At 39.8% G+C, this 19,714-nt stretch overlaps 1 protein-coding gene across 6 annotated transcripts in view; it reads left to right on the plus strand.

Annotated features, from left to right (window-relative positions):
• igsf9b (immunoglobulin superfamily member 9B) overlaps positions 1 to 16,589 on the plus strand; it is a 166,147-nt gene extending 149,558 nt beyond the window's left edge. For 2 of the 6 annotated variants that reach the window (XM_016994963.2, XM_008114357.3), the window contains exons 19-20: positions 13,478 to 13,599; positions 14,422 to 16,589. In XM_016994963.2, the coding sequence (XP_016850452.2) occupies positions 13,478 to 13,599; positions 14,422 to 14,645 (346 nt within the window). In that variant the 3' untranslated portion in view covers positions 14,646 to 16,589. Of the gene's footprint in view, positions 1 to 3; positions 13,600 to 14,421 lie in introns of those variants that run through there. The other 4 variants (XR_010000399.1, XR_010000400.1, XM_062960955.1 and 1 more) reach the window with 4 other exon arrangements.
• Positions 16,590 to 19,714: the final 3,125 nt, after the last annotated feature.

The raw sequence follows: 19,714 nt of genomic DNA on the forward strand, positions 1-19,714 counted from the left end.
CAGCTATCTGGGCAGTGTTGTCGAGACAAGCCACTCCTCAGCTCAATAGGTAAGGGTGATCAATGTCTGAAAGGAATGGTGCTGGGCTTGTGGGATGTGGTGGGGGAGAGGGGCATGGGAAGGGATGCCAGGGGGGCTTTTTCAATAACATTTTTTTCCTTTAAAGGGGAATAAGGAGTAGGAAAATCCAGGAAAATCCTTTGCACACTTAAGTCTCTGTGGCTTTTGGGTTTCCCTGTTCTGCTGTGCACACTGCACTACAGAAAGCCCTTTTCTGTAGATAAATAATTGAAAATGCTTGTCATGGTTCTAAGTACAGTCCACCCTTCACATTTCTGAGTTTCACTTTTAGAGATCTGATTATTCACAGGTTTATATTTGTGCTGTTACGCCTGGGGCTATAACTCTTAGTGAAAGAGGCATGGACGTGACATCTTTCCCCAGGGGATTGCTTCTTGCCCTCTTTTAGGGAAACTGGAACTCCCAAGGACCAAAACACTGTAGATAACTCAAAACTGATTTTATTGTTCACAAAAGGTTATCTCAATAAGCTGGAAGTTTCAAAGGGGTAAAGGAAAATATACATTACAGTCTTTGGATGTTTTAAGTCCAAGGAGCTCTGTAGCTGAGAAGCTTTTCCAGGTCACTCTTTCTCAATGACTGTGAATGCCGGAGCAAACTCAGCCTCAGTCCAAATGGCCTATGTTTGAAGACACAGTCTTCCTCTGTTGCCAAAGGACTGATTTGAAGGTGCTTGAGACTCCTCAGCGTCGTTCAGGTTGGCCCTGAATATGAAGCGTAAGTCTCAAGGGTAAGAACCTCAGAATTGGTGCTGAGAGGTAACTTAATCAAGGGCTTTTAGAGCCAAGTCTCTCTCACACATCCATCTGGTAGAAAGCTTGATGGTGGAATGAAAAAAGGAAACACTGTCCTACTCCAGGAAGAGGTGGAGCCAAATAATTGAGCTGAGCAAGCAATATAACTGGTGCAAACAACATTGATTGACAGATATAAATAACCAATCCAACTACATTTACAGGGTAAGGGCAAAATCAGGCATGATACAACAATTCAAATCTTGCAACTTACAGTTTGACATATAGATGGCGCCACTCGTGCCGTCACAATATTCTCTCTAGCAGTCACTGGGTCTTCCGGATGACTTGATGGTTGACATCCATCAGAAGTTGACCATACCACTGCATTGGATCACCTAAAGATTCCAATAGAGCAGGGGTTCTCAAAGTGTGCTCCGGGGAGCTCTTGTGGCTTTGTGAAGCATACTGAGGGGCTCCACAGTTCCCTCCTCCTCCCCCCTTGAAGCTTTCCCTCCTCTTTCCTGCTCCCCACCTCCCTTGCCACCAAAAGCCATTTTCCTCACCTCCCTCAACCCCAAAAGCCTTTTCCCCTCACCTTCCTTGCTTCCAAAACCCTATTTCCCTCCCACCACTCAGGGGGTGCTTTGATTGTGCTTTTTCTGCATGGCAGAAGGGAGTTGAACTGGATGGCCCCTGGAATTTTTGCTATTATTATTATTATTATTATTATTATTATTATTATTATTATTATTAATTTTATTATGACACAGCAAACAAGATAGATATGCTGGATTTCATATCACAAAATCACAAGTCGAACACTTCCCAAGTGTCTAGGACTGTGTGATGTATTTTCGGATGATGCGCGCATATCCCAGCAGGGTGGCCTTTTGCAGTTGTTGTTGTTGTTATTATTATTATTATTTGTATTATTATTATTATTAAGGCTTGGTGGCCATCTATTGGGGGTGCTTTGATTGTGCTTTTCCTGCATGGCAGAAGAGGGTTGGACTGGATCACCCCTGGGGTTGCTTCTATTCTATTCTATTGCTGTAATTATTTGATACACAACAAGATCAGTACACAGCAAACAAATCACTATGCTGGCTGTTATCTTGGATCACACATCGAACACATCCCAAGTGTCTAGGACTGTGTGATGTATGGGCTATTATTATTATTATTATTATTATTATTATTATTATTATTATTATTATTATTATTTTATGACACAGCAAACAAGATAGATATGCTGGATTTCGTATCAAAAAATCACAAGTCGAACACTTCCCAAGTGTCTAGGACTGTGTGATGTATTTTCGGATGATGCGCGCAGATCCCAGCAGGGTGGCCTTTTGCAGTTGGCAGATCGTAATTTTGTCAATGTCTATTGTTTCCAAATGCTGGCTGAGATCTTTTGGCACGGCACCCAATGTGCCGATCACCACTGGGACCACATGTACTGGTTTCTGCCAGAGTCTTTGAAGTTCAATCTTGAGGTCCTGATAGCGGCTGAGTTTTTCCTGTTGTTGTTGTTGTTGTTGTTGTTGTTATTATTATTACAAAGGCTGAGTGGCTTGGGGTGCTTTGATTGTGTTTTTCCTGCATGCTATAATATATACACATATCTTGGGGCTCCACGAGAAACTTTTGCTTCAAAAAGGACTCCTCAGCTGAAAAGGTTTGAGAACCCCTGCTATAGAGAATACTTCTATAGGATTCTCTAAGTCCTCCAGTATGATTCTGCAATCATCCTTCAGAGGAAATAAATCATAGAGACACCCTGGAGAACCTAACAGTTCTTAGAGAGGTGTTCTCTCTGGTAAAAGAATGGGGGTTTTGGGGCATTTTTCCAGTTTTGTGCCCTTAACCCTCACAATAGTGGAAGGCCTACCATACTGCTAAGGCAAGAATGCTAGGTCAAAGATGTCTGTTACTTATGTGGAGGGGGGAATGGTATAGCTGAATAGTATGAGTTTCTGATTTCTGATGCTAATTTATTATAAGCTAACTAACTTTTATCGTTCACTGTAGTTAGAGTGGTTTGCAGTAAAAACATTAGTTGATTGGAATTAGCAAATGGGACATGGTGGGTCCTGTTTGGGTACCAATTATTGTATAATATTTACATAATAATTTAGTGAAATTACTGCTAATGGAGGAAGTTCACAAATCACAGTTAGTTCCAGGATACTTGAACAAGTGTGAATATCACCGTCTTATGAAGTGGAAGGGCCATAGATGGGACATTTTTGGGTTGAAAACAGTCAATTTTTGTCCCAGATTTGAAGACTGATTTCTCTTGTAGACAATTGTTTTTGAGATATTTTTAGTGTAAGCACTAACCTCACAAAGCTGGAAGGACCAGAAAGGCTGTTATTCCATTTCCCTACCATGGTGGAATGTAGAACTAAAGCACTTCTGAAGAAGCTCAAATTATGTAGGGCTTTAAAGGTCAAAACCAACACTTTGTATTTTACCCAGAAACTAACTGGCAACCAGTAGAGTGACTTTAGGATAGGTATAATATACTCACCTCTGGATGTTCCAGTAACCAATCTGGCTGCCGTATTTTGAACCAAGTGGAGTTTTCAAACTTGGTTCAAAGGTAGCCCAATATAAAGCACATTGCAGAAGTCCAACCTTGAGGTTTCCTGTGCATGCATTGCCATCTTTAGGTCCTCCAAAATTAGGAAGGGTTGTAGCTGCCATATCAACCAATGCTGATAATAAGCACTCCTGAACATCACATCTACTTGGTTGACATTTGGAGAGACAGATCCAGAAGTCTCCCAAGCTATGGACACAGTATTTCAAGGAGAGTGTAACCCCATCCAGGACTGGTTGTCATCCCTCCATTCCCAGATTAAGACCCTTGATGGCAAGCACCTCTGTTTTGTCTGAATTTAGTTTCAATTTGTTTTTCCTAACCCAGTCCATTACCTCCTCCAGGCATTCATTCAGAGGATACACACTATCCTTAGCTGAGGATATTTTTGAAGGCATGGAGAAATATATTTGGGTATAGTTAGCATTCTTATAACACCCGGCTCCATGCGTATGGATGATCTCCCCCAGCAGTCATTACAAAAATAGTAATATGTAGTGAAAGTGATGAAGTAGATATCCTGAAGCCAATGAGTATCTAAATGTGTGATACAGGGACTAAGACTGATGCAAAGTTAATGAATATCGAATTAAAGTACAACTGCCATATCTGCAGGGGATACATTCCTGGATCTGTCCCTAAAGGGGCCGGGCTGTGACGCAGGCTGGTGGGCAGCTGCTGTAATAAATCACTCTGACCATGAGGTCATGAGTTCGAGGCCAGCCCGTGGCGGGGTGAGCACCCGTCAATTAAAAAAAATAAATATAGCCCCTGCTTGTTGCTGATCTAGCAACCCGAAAGATAGTTGCATCTATCAAGTAGGAAATAAGGTACCACTTATAAAAGTGGGGAAGCAAGTTTAACTAATTTACAACGTTGGAATAAGGAAGTGAGAAAGTGCCGTCAGAATGGATGATGAAGCAGCTGCTCCCCCCGTGGCCAAAATCGAACATCCCCTCAGGAGAAGGTTAAATTGCCTCTGCATCTGTCTGTCTGTCTGTCTCTGTCTCGGTTCAATGTGTTTATGGGCATTGAATGTTTGCCCTATATGTATATAATGTGATCTGCCCTGAGTCCCCTTCAAGGTGAGAAGGGCGGAATATAAATACTGTAAATAAATAAATAAATAAAAATTCTCATCCTTGACGTGGGACATCTTCAATGTCCTTTCTATTGCCAGGAAAAGGATGTCACGCCTTATGAAAATCCTCCCCCAAGTCTCCTGTATCCAGGAGAAAATCTTGGCAGGTTTGATGTCTCTGGTCCCACAATTTTTCTGTGTCCAGGGCTGGTCATTTGGCAAAATTACCAATTTACCATCAGATTGGACTTCATCCTCACAGAAGCAGAGAGGCCTACCACCATAGAAAAGCAGATTTGTGGACAACTAAAAAGGTGAATGAGTGCATCCTAAAGCAAATCAGCCTGAATTTTCACTAGATGCCAGTATGATTAAACAGAGACTTTGTACTTACAATGAGATGACATGATAATGAATGGTGAAGTGGAAGAGCATAAGAAGAGAGGGAGACTAATAATTATAATAATCATTCACTAATAATGAATTGATTCAATCCAGAAAGACATGGCCCTCATTTTGCAAGACCTGAGGAGGGTAGTTAATGACTGGGACTATTGGAAGTCTCTCATTCATAGACATCAAACTTGACTTGATGACAAATAACAACGAAGAGTAATCAAATTACAAAATATTATATGGAATAAAATTAAACATACTGTTGGCTCTAAACATCAAAACGTTTAAAGGGCATTGATAAAAAAATTAATGGGCATAAAGGCAGTAAATAGGAGACAATAATGAGAAATAATGGATAGGAGGAATAGTAGGTACAATAGTAGGCATCTGATTTCCTCTTTTGGAGTAATGTGAATTTGCACATATTACGAATTCCATTAACTACCCAAAAGATAAATTCTTCCGCAATTGGGCAAAGCAAAAAAGAGCAAAAAAAACGTAACAGTTAATTCCTCTCCGCAAGCTAACTTGACCTTCTCTTACATAGTAAAGATATTTCTGACTATATACTTCCATATCAAGAAGTAAAACTTTTTGTTTGTCTAAACAAATAGAACATTTTAAAAACAAAATCCATGTTTTCTACATATTTAGATACCCAGTGGCTTTGCTTTATCAGATTCATCATTTTTACTATATACAGTAGTCATGTTTTTGTAATTGTGTTGCAGTTGTGCACTCTTCTAGCATGTTGCTTCGGCTCATTTCTGCTTGTTTTCATTTTGTGCAAAAAGGGAAAAGAATCCCAGTTCCATCTTCGAAATTGAATCATAGAGTTGGAAGAGACCATAAACGTTATCCAGTCCAACTCCTTCCCATCTCATTCTTGTTGAGTTAGGAAGAAATAGTTATGCCATATCTAAAACTCTCCCAATCCTGGCACATAGTGACTATACTTACACAAAGTTATGCCAGGTACAAAGTAGTCTGAAGTAATGTCCAACACCACTAACCTGGATGAGGTTCAGATTCAGCACAACACCCGCAGATCGGGTGTCATTTTAGCTGGCACTGAGCAATCTTGATGAGTTTGGAATAATTCTGGAGCAAGTATATATCCATTCAAAGGACTAAAGCACAGATTTTCTTAAATATAGTTAGCATGTAAACACATACTTTAAAAAAATCAACCTCCAAGTAGCCTGGGGTGGATTGAGGTCACAATGAAGCTAATGGGACCTCCATGTGATACCTCTATGTCACATCTAATGAAAGGTTTGCCTTCAATATATCAACTGATATTTGCTCCAAAAATTATGCAATTCCCCCACACCCCTGTGCCTGCAATTCCTTTTATTCATTGCGCCCATAGAAATACCGTGTTTTCCCGAAAATAAGACAGTGTCTTATATTATCTTTTGCTCCCAAAGATGTTCTAGGTCTTATTTTCAGGGGATGTCTTATTTTTCCATGAAGAAGAATTCACATTTATTATTGAACAAAAAAAATGAACATTTATTATATACTGTACAGTGGTTTTCATCACAAACCAACATAACCAAACCAGACAAACTGTGACTCCTGTCAAGAATTTCTTATTACAGTAGAGTCTCGCTTATCCAAGCTTCACTTATCCAAGCTTCTGGATTATCCAACCCATTTTTGTGGACAATGTTTTCAATATATCGTGATATTTTGGTGCTAAATTCGTAAATACAGTAATTACAACATAACATTACTGCGTATTGAATTACTTTACTGTCAAATTTGTTGTATAACATGATGTTTTGGTGCTTAATTTGTAAAATCATAACCTAATTTGATGTTTAATAGGCTTTTCCTTAATCCCTCCTTATTATCCAAGATATTCACTTATCCAAGCTTCTGCCGGCTCATTTAGCTTGGATAAGTGAGACTCTACTGTATTACTATTATTTCCATGTACAACTTGTATGTACATTTACCGATTCTGCATGCTCTGGTGTTTTGTTTGGCGGGCGCCGGGCATGCTTCCAAACAAAAACTTTGCTAGGTCCTACTTTCGGGGGAGGCCTTATATTTAGCAATTCAGCAAAACCTCTGCTAGGTCCTATTTTTGGGGGATGTCTTATTTTCGGGGAAACAGGGTACGTGTTATTGAAACCATTTGCACATTTAATATAGATCTGTTATTGAAACCATTAATGTAAGAAGCATGGCAGTCCTTCATAACTTATAAGTATGACCCATGGATTGAATTCCTTGTATGGCAGCTTGGCAAGAACTTGTCTTAAGGTCTTGTTCTTGCAGTTTTTCTAGCTATTGACTTATTGAACCCTTAGTAGGCTTCCATAAATGGCTTCTTAGCAAACTTTTTCTCCAAAGGGCTGAATGCTGGGCATGTCTTGATTTATAACATGTAGTTTGATCTACTAGGATGCCCTCTTTAAACAAGCAGGGGCTGGGTCATTTTACCATAAATGAAAGCTGGAGAGATGAAAAATGACTGTAAGTGTTGGGATTTTTTGGCTGTTTTGTAAGACCAAAGCCAAGTGACTGCTGTATGATATGAGGTTGTAAAGTTGTCAGTGAGTGAAAGGTTGTGGCAACTTTATGAAAAGGCCAGTGAGACCAGCTCCCTGTTTTTATGGTGCTGTAAAACTGATGGGAAACATGGTTTATGAGATGTGTATAAAAGCCTCCAACCAACATGACAGAAGTATTATTGTGAGCGCAAGAGCTTCTCTCTCTTCTGAGAGGAATGCAAACAAATGTGGACAAACATCTGGAACATTGCCTGTAACGTCTCTAGATGATTATCTTTATGAAATGTAAAATGTAAATGCAATCAAATAACCATTCTGTTATTCCTAGAACTGGGGGAAGCTTTTCAATAATTGATCATGGAGGTTAATCTCTAAGCCCATTAAGTATCAGGACCTGAATAATTTATATCAGGTCTTCCCAGCTCACAGCCCACTGGGCCTAGTACTACTCATCAAGGGAGCTAGCTATATCTGTCTGACGGGGAGATTTTTGTGGATTGTAGGATAGGAAAGAACAGAACATAGACATCTGCTTTCTGCAAAGTCAGATTATGTTACTACGGTATCTAGTAAGGTTATTATTTCCAGACTGGAAATAACTCTATCTCCAGAAAAGACATTTGTCCCCTGGGACCGTACCTTCTGAGTGCAAAACATGATGTCTGTCATTGAGCTAAACAGGCATGCCTCACTTAATAAAGCTTCTGACAAAGAAGTTTCTTTTGGCTGACCCTATTTTTTTTTGTTCTTGTCTACTGTCTGGCTAGAAGCAGTGAGAAATACATAGTAGGCCCTTGGTATCTACTTGAGTTTGGTTTCAGGAATCCCCATGGATACCCAAAATCTGTGGATACTTATGGCAATTATATACAATGGTACAGTCAAGTGCAATCCATATATAAAATGGCAAAATCAAGGTTTGCTTTATGGGTTGTTTTTTTTTTGTAATTCCAAGCCATTGATGATAGAGTCCTTGGATCAGGGGTCCCCAAACTACGGCCACGTGTGGCCCATCGAAGCCATTTATCCGGCCCCCGTGGCGGAAGCTCCCTTCTCCGCTGATCCAAAGCAGAGGTCCTGAAACTTTTTAAGTCAAGTGCCAGTTCACGGTCCGACCCTCAGACTTTTGGGGGGCTGGACTTTAGCCATGTATAAATATGTGACGGGAAGTCATAGTGAGGAAGGAGCAAACTTGTTTTCTGCTGCTCTGGAGACTAGAATGTGGAACAATGGCTTCAAAGTACAGGAAAGGAGATTCCACCTGAACATTAGGAAGAACTTTCTGTGAGAGATGTTCAGCAGTGGAAATCTCTGCCCCAGAGTGTGGTGGAGGCTCCTTTTTTGGAAGCTTTTAATCAGAGGCTGGATGACCATTTGTCAGGGGTGCTTTGAATGTGAATTTCCTGCTTTTTGGACTGGATGGTACATGCCTTGGTTACATCCCGGTTGGACTACTGTAATGCACACTACATGGAGTTACCTTTGAAAAGTGCTCAGAAACTTCAGTTGGTCTAAAGAGCAGCAGGCTGCTAACTGGGGCTGGCTAGAAGGAGTGGCCAACTCTGCTGTTGCAAGAGCTCCACTGGCTATTGTGAGTTTTAAAAGGCTATTTTAAGTGTATATGTTATATTTTAATTTGTACCATTTAATTGTGTGTTTTTTTAACTTTTGTATTGCGCGTTTTAAATTTTGACTAAAGTGCGGGATTGTTAGCTGCATTGAGCCCCTATGGGGAGAAAGTTGGTGTATAAATAAAGTTAATAATAATAATAATAATACTCATTATCGGATTATTTGTGTTTGTTAAATGCTTTCCAGACCATCCCCCACTGAGACAATTGTGTGAGAGAACAGAGAAGTGAAGTCCTGTGATAAGTCTCTGGCAAAGTTGCTCTTGTACTATTGTAATTGTGATTTGACCACCTCCTCTGATAAGCTGAGCTCCTTAATAAAGTATGCATTTCATTAAAGTAAAAAAATGTTGATATATTAAAGGGAAAGTGTATCCATTTTGTTGTGAATATCCTCACCTGGAGCAGGTCATCTCTGCTCTTAATCACATCATTGCAATGGGAAACCCAAAAGACACAAAGCCAGTTGGTGGGCACACGTTGTACATCACCACTGAACCCGTTCCTGTGTGCTCTTCCTTCTGCTCATAGCTTTAGATGGGCCTAGGTGGGCTGGCATATATACTTGGGTGGGACCTTCACAGTTGTCACTCTGCTGTCTTTCTTTGGAGGATGAGGACTCTTGTCTGTCTGGGGTTTTTGTTTATTTGTTTGTTTGTTTGTTTTTGGAAGAAAATAGTTTTTCCCTTTAAAGGCTGTCCATGTGCTGGTCCTTCTACATGCATGTCACAGTTGCTCTGGCTTGGGAGGTTGTGGGTTTCTTTGTCCGAGTGCTTTTATCTCTTTTGTTTTTCCATAATTTTTTACTTCTTATATTTTGCCTTCTCTGTTGTTTGTTCTTACTCCATTGTTCCAAAATCTCCTTTCTCCTTCTCTCTCCTTTCTTCTCAGCCTACCTTTCCTCTTCTCTCCTACATGCTCCTCTTTTCAGCATGGTGAAAACTTTTTTTGGGCAGACAACCCATGCTGCCTTTGCAAACCTGGTGAAGGGATGCCTTTCTCTGCTGTGTGCCCTGCTCTTTATCCGCTTTCCTCTTGTCCCATTGCGTTGCTGCTGCTGCTGCTGGAAGCTGGCTCGGTAGTGAAACTTGAGAGGGTGGGAATGGAGCATTCCTCTTGCTTTTTTTTCCTGCTGCAACTTTTGTTTGCAAATTGCTGTAGAACAAGTCCCGCTAAAACATTGCTGCTTCCTGGATTTTTGAAGTGACTTGTTAATCCTCTAGAAAGGGAAAGGCGGTGTCTCTCTACTTTTGAAAGTGTCAAAATACGAGATGCCTCTTTCCATTCTGTTGGTAAATGCTTCTGAGATGATGACATTCTTATCACTCCCTGGTGTTTCACTTTGCTGCAAGCGGCCTGGAGTCTTCCTTTGTCTCCCTTGACTGGTTATTTCAATGTTCAGCCTAGAAAGAAGATGCCAAAAAGAAACTTCTTGGCTTCTACTTGTGCAAACGTGTAGAGCTGCACAATTCAGTTGCCCTTTGTTGTCTGCATTTAACAACACTGCATCAATTCCCCAGAAAGAATGGACAAATCCTGTATCTCCTCTAGGTATTTTCTCTTCCTTTGCCTGAATGCCGTGGAAGGAAGGAAGAGGAGCGGTGAAGTGTCATATTGTACTTCTCATGCTATAGCTTTGTTATCATTTCTGCTTTGAAACTTGCTGGCTTGAATTGGGAACAACGCCAATTTGAAAAGCTCAAAATTGGTGGGACCTCGGTTTAGAATTTCTTTTTAGAATCTTGGCCATAAAACATTCCTTTGTATAGAAAACATCCCCAAATATTTGATCCCACGAGAAGCAATGAACAAAGTTGTAATTTTCAAAGAACTTGAGCCTTCTTTGCCAAAGAGTACTGGTGCATCACCATACTACGAATCCCATGTTTCCATGTCATTGAGCCATGGCAGTTCAAGTATCAACTGTATTAATTCTACAGTGTAAATGTATTCTGAGGTATCGATTGCTGTTATTGTTGTTGCATGCCTTCAAGTCTTTTCCAACTTATGGCAACCCTAAGGGGAATATATCATGGGGCTTTCTGGAGATGGGAGTGTGTCACTCACCCAAGGTTTTCCAGGGGTTTTTGATAGCCTAGTAGGCAATTAAACTCTGCATTTCAGGGTCATAGTCCAATGCTCAAACCGCCATACCATACTGATCTCAAGTCAAAAACTGAAATGACACACTGTGTTTCTTTTTATGGAGTGTCTATCCATTCAAAGTTGATATTTCTGGAAAAAAAATCTCATCATTCATTGTAAACTTTATTCCTGGTATCTTTTTAAAAATAATAATAATAATAATAATAATAATAATAATAATTATTATTATTATTATTATTATTATTATTATTTTATTATGACACAGCAAACAAGATAGATATGCTGGATTTCATATCACAAAATCACAAGTCGAACACTTCCCAAGTGTCTAGGACTGTGTGATGTATTTTCGGATGATTTGTGCAGATCCCAGTAGGGTGGCCTTTTGCAGTTGGCAGATCGTAATTTTGTCAATGTCTATTGTTTCCAAATGCCGGCTGAGATCTTTTGGCACGGCACCCAGTGTGCCCATCACCACCAGGACCACATGTACTGGTTTCTGCCAGAGTCTTTGAAGTTCAATCTTGAGGTCCTGATAGCGGCTGAGATTATTATTATTATTATTATTATTATTATTATTATTATTATTATTTATATCCCTCCCTATCTCCCCAAGGGGACTCTGGGTGGTTTACAACAAACATTGGCAAACATTTAATAGAAGACATTTTGTCTGAAATTCAACAGAACCACAGAAGATAGAGACTGATGGCCATTTAAACAGTAATCATTGAAGGGTCACCTTCTGAATCTTCATACTAGAATCTGAGAAGTATCCAATTCAATAAATATTTATTCCTGCTTCATATAGTCAGCCCTTTGCATTTGTGGGTTTGAAATTTGTGGATCTGATTATTCACAGATTTGGACAATATGTTCTATTTAGGAATGTCTAGGTCCTCCAGTGCAACTCCATTGTCCACCTCCATGCTGAAGGACCTAGAGACGCCAAGGGAGAACATTTCTCTAGATATTTACGGGTCCTGTATTAGAATTCTATGGTCAACTACAGGTTCTGTCATGTAAAAATGTGCTTTTTATTTGCAGTTTTGCCACTTCCATTGAGGTCTTGTATCCCTGACCCAAGCAAATGTGGAAGGCTGACTGCAATTCTGTGTTTTCCCACACTTTTAAAAGAAGGCCAGAAAACATGCTTCAATCAGACAGTAGAAGGGCACCAGCAAGGTCCATGGAAGCCATTAGCTATGGCCACAAAGCTAACCTCTGATACAGGAGGTGCTGTTATCATTAATATTTTGAAAGGAGGTTGGATTAAAGTGCCCATCCCTTTGCCATTGACTTTTCTATCTTATGTTTACGGAAGTTGCTGTCTTATCACTATCTCGGACGCCAAAGTCCTCAGTATATTCATATAGCAAATGCAGTCACCTAAACCACTGAGCTGTGCTTTTCTAAAAGTTGTTTTAAATATTTTGATGGCCTAGATACATCCTTGTACTGTACTGAATGCAGGAAGGTTGCTGGTCGTCTGTGACTTTCAAGACTACTTGGAAGAATTCCCCTCCCTTTGATCTGTGTGCTGTGTTGTGTGCATCTCTAATGGATTTATAGAACTTGCCAGAGTCAACCCTTGGAAGCATATGAAGGATGTGCATGTATACTGGAAATGTTTTAGACTGTAAAGGTCTTCATTACATCTGTCAACCCTACCATCTTTCTACCTCAATCTTCTCTTTTTGTGCTATCTGGCCAGGGTGCGTCATTTGCAGCTAGATCTCATAATCTGTCCCATCACTGAACACCTGTATGTGCCTTTTGGGTTTTTTCTATCCCCTTTCCTTCCAACAAGTGCCTTATCAAGCCTTAGCTGTTGCCACTTTAATTATTCCTTTATTTTTTAAACATTTGCAGATCATTTTAAGCCAAGAGTCTTGGTACCTATTTTTTCCAGCATGATTCGATTATGTTCAGGAGTTTGATTCTGTTCACAGGAATGGCCAAGGTTTGGAGTCCTAATGTCTTTCTATAACCTTTGCCTGGTTCGACCTACACAGTATTGATTATGGGGCAAAAACATTAAATTCCCTAGAGAAAGAAATGGCCGGGTTGGGACTGGGGCTGGGGAGATAACATTTAATATAGTTCCCAAGAGGTGAGAAACTGGTTTCACCTCCATCACCAGTATATGGGATAGACCCAGCTATTCCACCATTTTAGGGCCTCCTCATCTTTTCTTTTTCCATGACCAGCCTGATGGAGGTTGAATGCTCTCTTTCCCACTAGAGCGACCTCCCTTGAGACAGAATATAGCAGGGGCCCACTGATGGCGCTTGTCTGCTTTGTCTTTCTAGAAAACGTCCATCTCCAACCCGGAGCGCTGCTGCACCTGAGAGGCTCGAAGCTCTGAAATACCAGCGGATAAAGAAGCCCAAAAAGTCATCCAAGGGCTCCTCGAAATCCAAAAAACAAATCAGTGAGTGCGAGGAACACAAGACTCCCGGCTAATCTCCCCCTGGCTCTCCCCTCACTTTGGGCCAAGCACAATGCTCATTGAAGTCTATGACTTGTAATGGGAATTGTTTCTGCTTCTTGGCCGGGAAGTTGTTACTCTGTCCTGGTTTGGACCTGTGCAAAAGGTCACTGGGTTGTCTGTTCCTTGGATCTTCAGAACTGAAAGATCTGTTTTTAGGGTCCCCTCCCCCAGTAACATTTATCTCCATCTCTTAGTTCCAAGGTAGTTTACAGTCCACCTAACCTCATTTTGTGTTGCCCCGAGCTGATACTTCCTATAGCTTCCTAGTAGATATCTGGCAACCTTCCCTGTCTACCTTTGGACTCAATCCCAAAGTCTCTTGTTGTTCCCTTCCTATCCCAGATCCTCTGTAATCTCTCCTAACTCCTCTTCCTTTTTCATTTTCTTTCTCTCGATTATGTCTTTATTTAGACTGAAAGCCTGCCATATTCCTAAGGCTCATCCATCCCCGCAACAATCCCATAAGCTACATTTTCTTCCATATTCTCTTCTCTGCACAAAGCAAACCCTTCCTTTCCCCTGCCCTCACCAGCATTTCCTTATTTTCCTTTCAAATCACTCAAACTTTCACGTGCTAAGAGTTTTTTTAAAAATGATTGTATGCTAGATTACATATTGAACTTATCTTTCCTTTTTGTTACTAGTTTAGGCACAAATTGCCATGTGTTCTCTTGTCTTGACCCTACCAATGGTCCACCTACCCTTCACAAATGATCAACCATCTTGTTGTTCTTCTTCTGTCTTTCTCCCTTTTCTCTTCAGATGGTTCAGCCTCCCAGGTTCAGCAACACCCTAACTCTCAGGTACTGTGGCCTGACGAAGCTGTCTGTCTCCGAAAGAAGAAGAGGCACCCTCGCCAGGATCCATTTGCCCGCCTCTCAGCACTGAAAGATGACCTCTGCCACCGGCAGGTTCCTGAAGACCAGACAGCCATCCTCAACAGTGTGGACCATGACGATTCCAGTGGGCATGCAACATTACTCTAGAGTAGCACCAGCCGGAGGAGGGACGTGGGAGATGTGGGGAGGGGAAAAGGGCACAAATATCTTCTAATCCAACACATGGGTGGCAGTGGAACGGTGGGGAGAAAAGAAGCTGAAGCACAGGTGTGGGTGGCTAATATAAGCAGGGGGACATATGGGCTTCAGTCTTGTGTTTGAATACCAGCACGGGGAGAGAATATGCCTCATAAGCAATTAATCGTGCACACAATGCGCATGAGTCTTGTGTGGTATTTGTCCGATGGAAACCCAGCATCAACTCTTTGACCATAGTGGGGAGAGCGTTCTTCTCATCTGCAATACAATCCATAATGATAGGATTAACAAGAGGATGTAATGGAGGAAAAATACTAATTACCCCAGGATACAGTTGGTTAGCTTTGTTTGGATCTCCTGCTAATATTCTGCGGTGTAAGAGTTAAGAGAATAGAGAACTGAGGCAAGAGGACAGAGATATTTAAAGTGACCACCTTTTGTAAAAATCCGGTGAGCCTCAAACCTTATTCTCTGTTCTGTAGCTTCAGTTGTGTGCGTCTTTGAAGCAGGATATATAAATATATATATATATAAAATGACAACCTAGTTTCCAAAATTATACATAGAGTAGAGGAGTTTTTTTAAAAAAGCAAAAAGCATAGGTGCGGGATACAATGTATATTTATACAGTGTGTGTTTAATTTAGGTAGAAAACACTGGGAAAAGAACAAGCTACCCTGATTCAGGGAGCAGATTGGGATGACATAGGAGGCAGCTTAGTAACAAAAAAAAATTCAGGTTCAGATTGATGGCCCATTGGATCTGTTAATTTTATTAAAGTGCTTCAGATATCATAATGGTAAACTTACGAGCATGCACACACACATACACATACAAAAACACACACAAAGAATACCTTGCTTGTTTCAACTGTCACAGCATTTTGGTGTTGGAACATTTGAAATGAAAATATTAATCGATAGAAAGGAAACAACAGATAAGTTTCTTATCTGTCAACTGAAGACCTAGGACTAGAATATGTCTTGTGTTTTGCACAGCCAAATCATGTACATGGGGGCCTCCTTAATTTAAATGTTCAAAGCCTAGACAATTTTGTTTTTCAGGCTTGAAAAGAAGATGGCAGTGTGTTCAAATTGTCAGGTATCTGCACCCCTAGATGTACTTTCTGGCAAACACTAGGTTTAGGTTGTCTAATCTTAAGATGACATACTAGCCTCTGAACTCTAGTATTCTGTTAAAATAGTCCTAGTACTACAACATCTCACTGCATCAGTGCCTCTATTCACATGATCTTTACTGAAGTGAGGAGAAGTGAGGAGAAGTTATTTAAACTTTTTGTGTCTAAGTGTAGCTAGGCTGTGACGTTTGTGGCTTCCAGTCTCTGTCTTTGCTGCCCGGACACTAAATTGGGTGTGATGTGCAATGTGGCAGAATGAAGTGTTAGAATAGAGGATACTGTTTCAACTACAGAAACTGAAATAACATTTTTATATATTGCCCAACAAAGTGAATGATAAGTACCGAACTAGTTTCTCGCAAAGGAAGGTCAGGCTAGAAATCTTTCTGCCTGATGTGCTTTCTTAGTTTTTTTTTTTAACTCCACCTTGCGTGAAGAGTGTTTTGTTCTTTTTTACATTGCATCTTCCAGATTGGTAGCCTGTATCACTTCACATGGGATCCAGTGTGGCATAGCAGTTTGAGTGTTGAATTAGGACACTGGGAGACAATCCCCACTTGATCATGGAAACTCATTGGGTGACCTTGGGTATGTCACATTCTCAGTCTCAGAGAGAGGCAATGGCAAACCCTCTCTGGGAGGAGCAATATAGGTTCACCTTAGGGTTGCCATGAGTCAAAAATGACTTGACGGCATAACAAAAGCAACTACCCACCTTCCTTTGGAGTCTGGGGTAGCATACTTTACTGTTTAACCCAGGGGTCCTCAAACTTTTTAAGCCGAGGGCCGGTCTACAATCCTTCAGACTGTTGAGGGGCCGGATTATCATTTGAAAAAAATACAAACAAATTCCGATGCACACTGCATATGTCTTATTTGTAGTGCAAAAACAACAACAACAACAACAACAACAACAACAACAACAATGAAAGAACAATACAATATTTAAAAATAAAAACAATTTTAACCAACATACATTTATCAGGATTTCAATGGGAAGTGTGGTCCTGCTTCTGGCCAATGAGATAGTCAAGTTAATTAGGGTTGTTGTTGTTGTTGTTGTTGTTGTTGTTGTGTGCCTTCAAGTCATTTCAGACTTTGGATGAGCCTAAGTCTAAAATTTATTTATTTATTTATTATTTACTGCATTTATTTACTACATATGTATCACACCCTTCTCACCCCAAAGGGGACTCAGAGTGGCTTACAAATTATATGTACATAGCACAATATTAGCATTATATATTGCTATATTGAACTATACCACTATACTGTAATATTATTAGTAATATTATATGTAATATAGAATATATAATCAATATTATTATATGATATTATTATTAGTGTTATATTGTATTACATTATAATATTATTATCAATATTATATGTATATACAATATATTATATTATAAAACTGAGGGCGGGGGCCAGGTAAATGACCTCGGAGGGCCGCATCCGGCCCCCGGGCCTTAGTTTGGGGATCCCTGGTTTAACCTATGGACTCTACTTATCACTTTCCAAGAGGTGTAACCCAGGAACCTATACACTTGCAGGAGCAGACTCACAGCAGGAACTGTGTCAAGGAATTTCAGATTTTAATTTCTCCTCTTCCGTTGCCGCGTCCATAGCTTATTCTGAGTAGAAACCGGACGACCCAAATTCCAGCATTGCTTGTATGCATCTTGGCATTTGTCATCAATCCTGCATTACTTCTGTGATAGATTCTTTTCTCTCTTTTTTTGAAGTAAATTTTTATTGCAAACATTTATAATATTGCGATTACAATGACATGACATAAATATAACAGACAGTGAGAGGAAAAAACACACACCCCACAAAGAGAAACAAAACAAAACAGCCAAAAAAAATTTGTAATCTTCCCAACACCCCTTACATAGTTTCACGATAAAGACACACATTTATTAAAATTGACTTCCATCTATTATCTGGTGTTCTTTATATTGATTCCCTTGGTATTTCCAATACCTTCCATTTTCCTATCTTGGTTCTATCTCTATTCATCTACTTTTAATCTGAGACATATCTATTGCCCTTCTTACTCGTCTAAGAATAATTTATATTACAGTAGAGTCTCACTTATCCAACATTCACTTATCCAACGTTCTGGATTATCCAACACATTTTTGTAGTCAATGTTTTCAATACATCGTGATATTTTGATGCTAAATTCGTAAATACAGTAATTACTACATAGTGTTACTGTGTATTGAACTACTTTTTCTGTCAAATTTGTTTTATAACATGATGTTTTGGTGCTTAATTTGTAAAATCATAACCTAATTTGATGTTTAATAGGCTTTTCCTTAATCTCTCCTTATTATCCAACATATTCTCTTATCCAACATTCTGCCAGCCGTTTATGTTGGATAAGTGACTCTACTGTATTACTTTACATTTTTCATTTCTTAAGTAGTTTTTAACCAATTCCCAAGCTGTCTGGTTTTTTTTTGGTTTACCCTGTGTATCGGATAGTAAGTATGTTAGTTTGTCCATATTCATAATTTCAAAGATTTTATTGAAACAGGAATTAATGTGATAGATTCTTAAGGGTGTGTCTGGATAAGCAACCTTGCTATGTTTTGTTTCATTGGCTTTAAGATGTATGGCTTCATATAGTACAGGTAGGGAGGACGACTACATATATCGCCTGAAACTTCTTGGAGAAAAGGCAACTCAATCAATAAACCTAGAAGAGTATCAGTTAATTTTCTATTCTGCTTGTATGTTTGGAAATGTAACAGCTAGGATAACAGATCTTGACAGGTCCACTGAGTGGCTAGCAAAGTGTTTGGCTTGGTTAGTGCAAATCCAGTAATAGGTTAACAACACTAACCTTGTTGACATGAAGTCCTGGAGAGTGAGTGAATGTGTACAATAGTACCCACGTATGGGTATGTCCTTGGCTAGGATGTGAAGAACTGTTTTGGTATGCCTACTTGATTGGCTTTTTAAAATCTCATATAGATTTTGAAATGCACATATACAGTTGCCCCTCCACATTAGCTGGTTTGACTTTTGTGGGTTTGGTCGATATGTTATTTTTGGAATATCTATGTCATCCAAGTAAATTCTATTGTCACATTTTGCTGGAAAGAACCACATTGGAGGACCTAGAGATTTTTTTTAGAAAGATCGCCTCTCTCAGAATCCCCATGATTCCATGGTCATCCACAGGTGGAAATTGACCATAGCATTGAGCTGGAGGACGAAAAGGTTCCTAGAGATATGTCCTCTCAAGTTAATACAAAATAGCAAAAAAAATTGTTCATGTTTATCAGTAGCCCCTGCAAAAGTGGAGAGGCTACTGTAGTTTTAATAGCTGTTTCTGGAGGCAGCCTAGTGAGTATAGATATTAAAAAAACCAAATCTCAAGTATCACTGAATATGTAGAACTATGTCAATTGGTATAACATCAGTTATAAAGTTTCATGTAGATAGATACAGCCTTCATCTTTTATTCTGGTCATTATAGAGAAGTTTGTACCTAACACAGTGTTAGATATGTTGTGGGTTGAGTGGAATAGACAAGAAAAAGAGCTGGAGCACTAATAAATGGCATTTTGTGTCCAAATTTGCCCTTAAATTGTATATGATGGATATTGCGTATTTTCATCAGCGTAGTAATCCTCTGTTTTGGTGAGGTTGTCAAGGTGTTATATATAGTGTATCCCAGCTTTATGCAGTGAAAATCAAGGTATTGCTTGTAGGCTACACAGTTTCCTGTTAGGAAGTCAACTGATAATGTCAGTTAAAGGTTGGAAGGGTGTGTTCTCTGTCTTGGTTCTTTTTCAATGCCCAAGGCCACATGGAAAAGGCAAGCAACTCACTTCTATGTCCACCCGCTCCGCCACAATATTAG

The sequence above is a fragment of the Anolis carolinensis genome, unplaced genomic scaffold (assembly GCF_035594765.1).
Source record: "Anolis carolinensis isolate JA03-04 unplaced genomic scaffold, rAnoCar3.1.pri scaffold_8, whole genome shotgun sequence".
Taxonomy (NCBI): domain Eukaryota; kingdom Metazoa; phylum Chordata; class Lepidosauria; order Squamata; family Dactyloidae; genus Anolis; species Anolis carolinensis.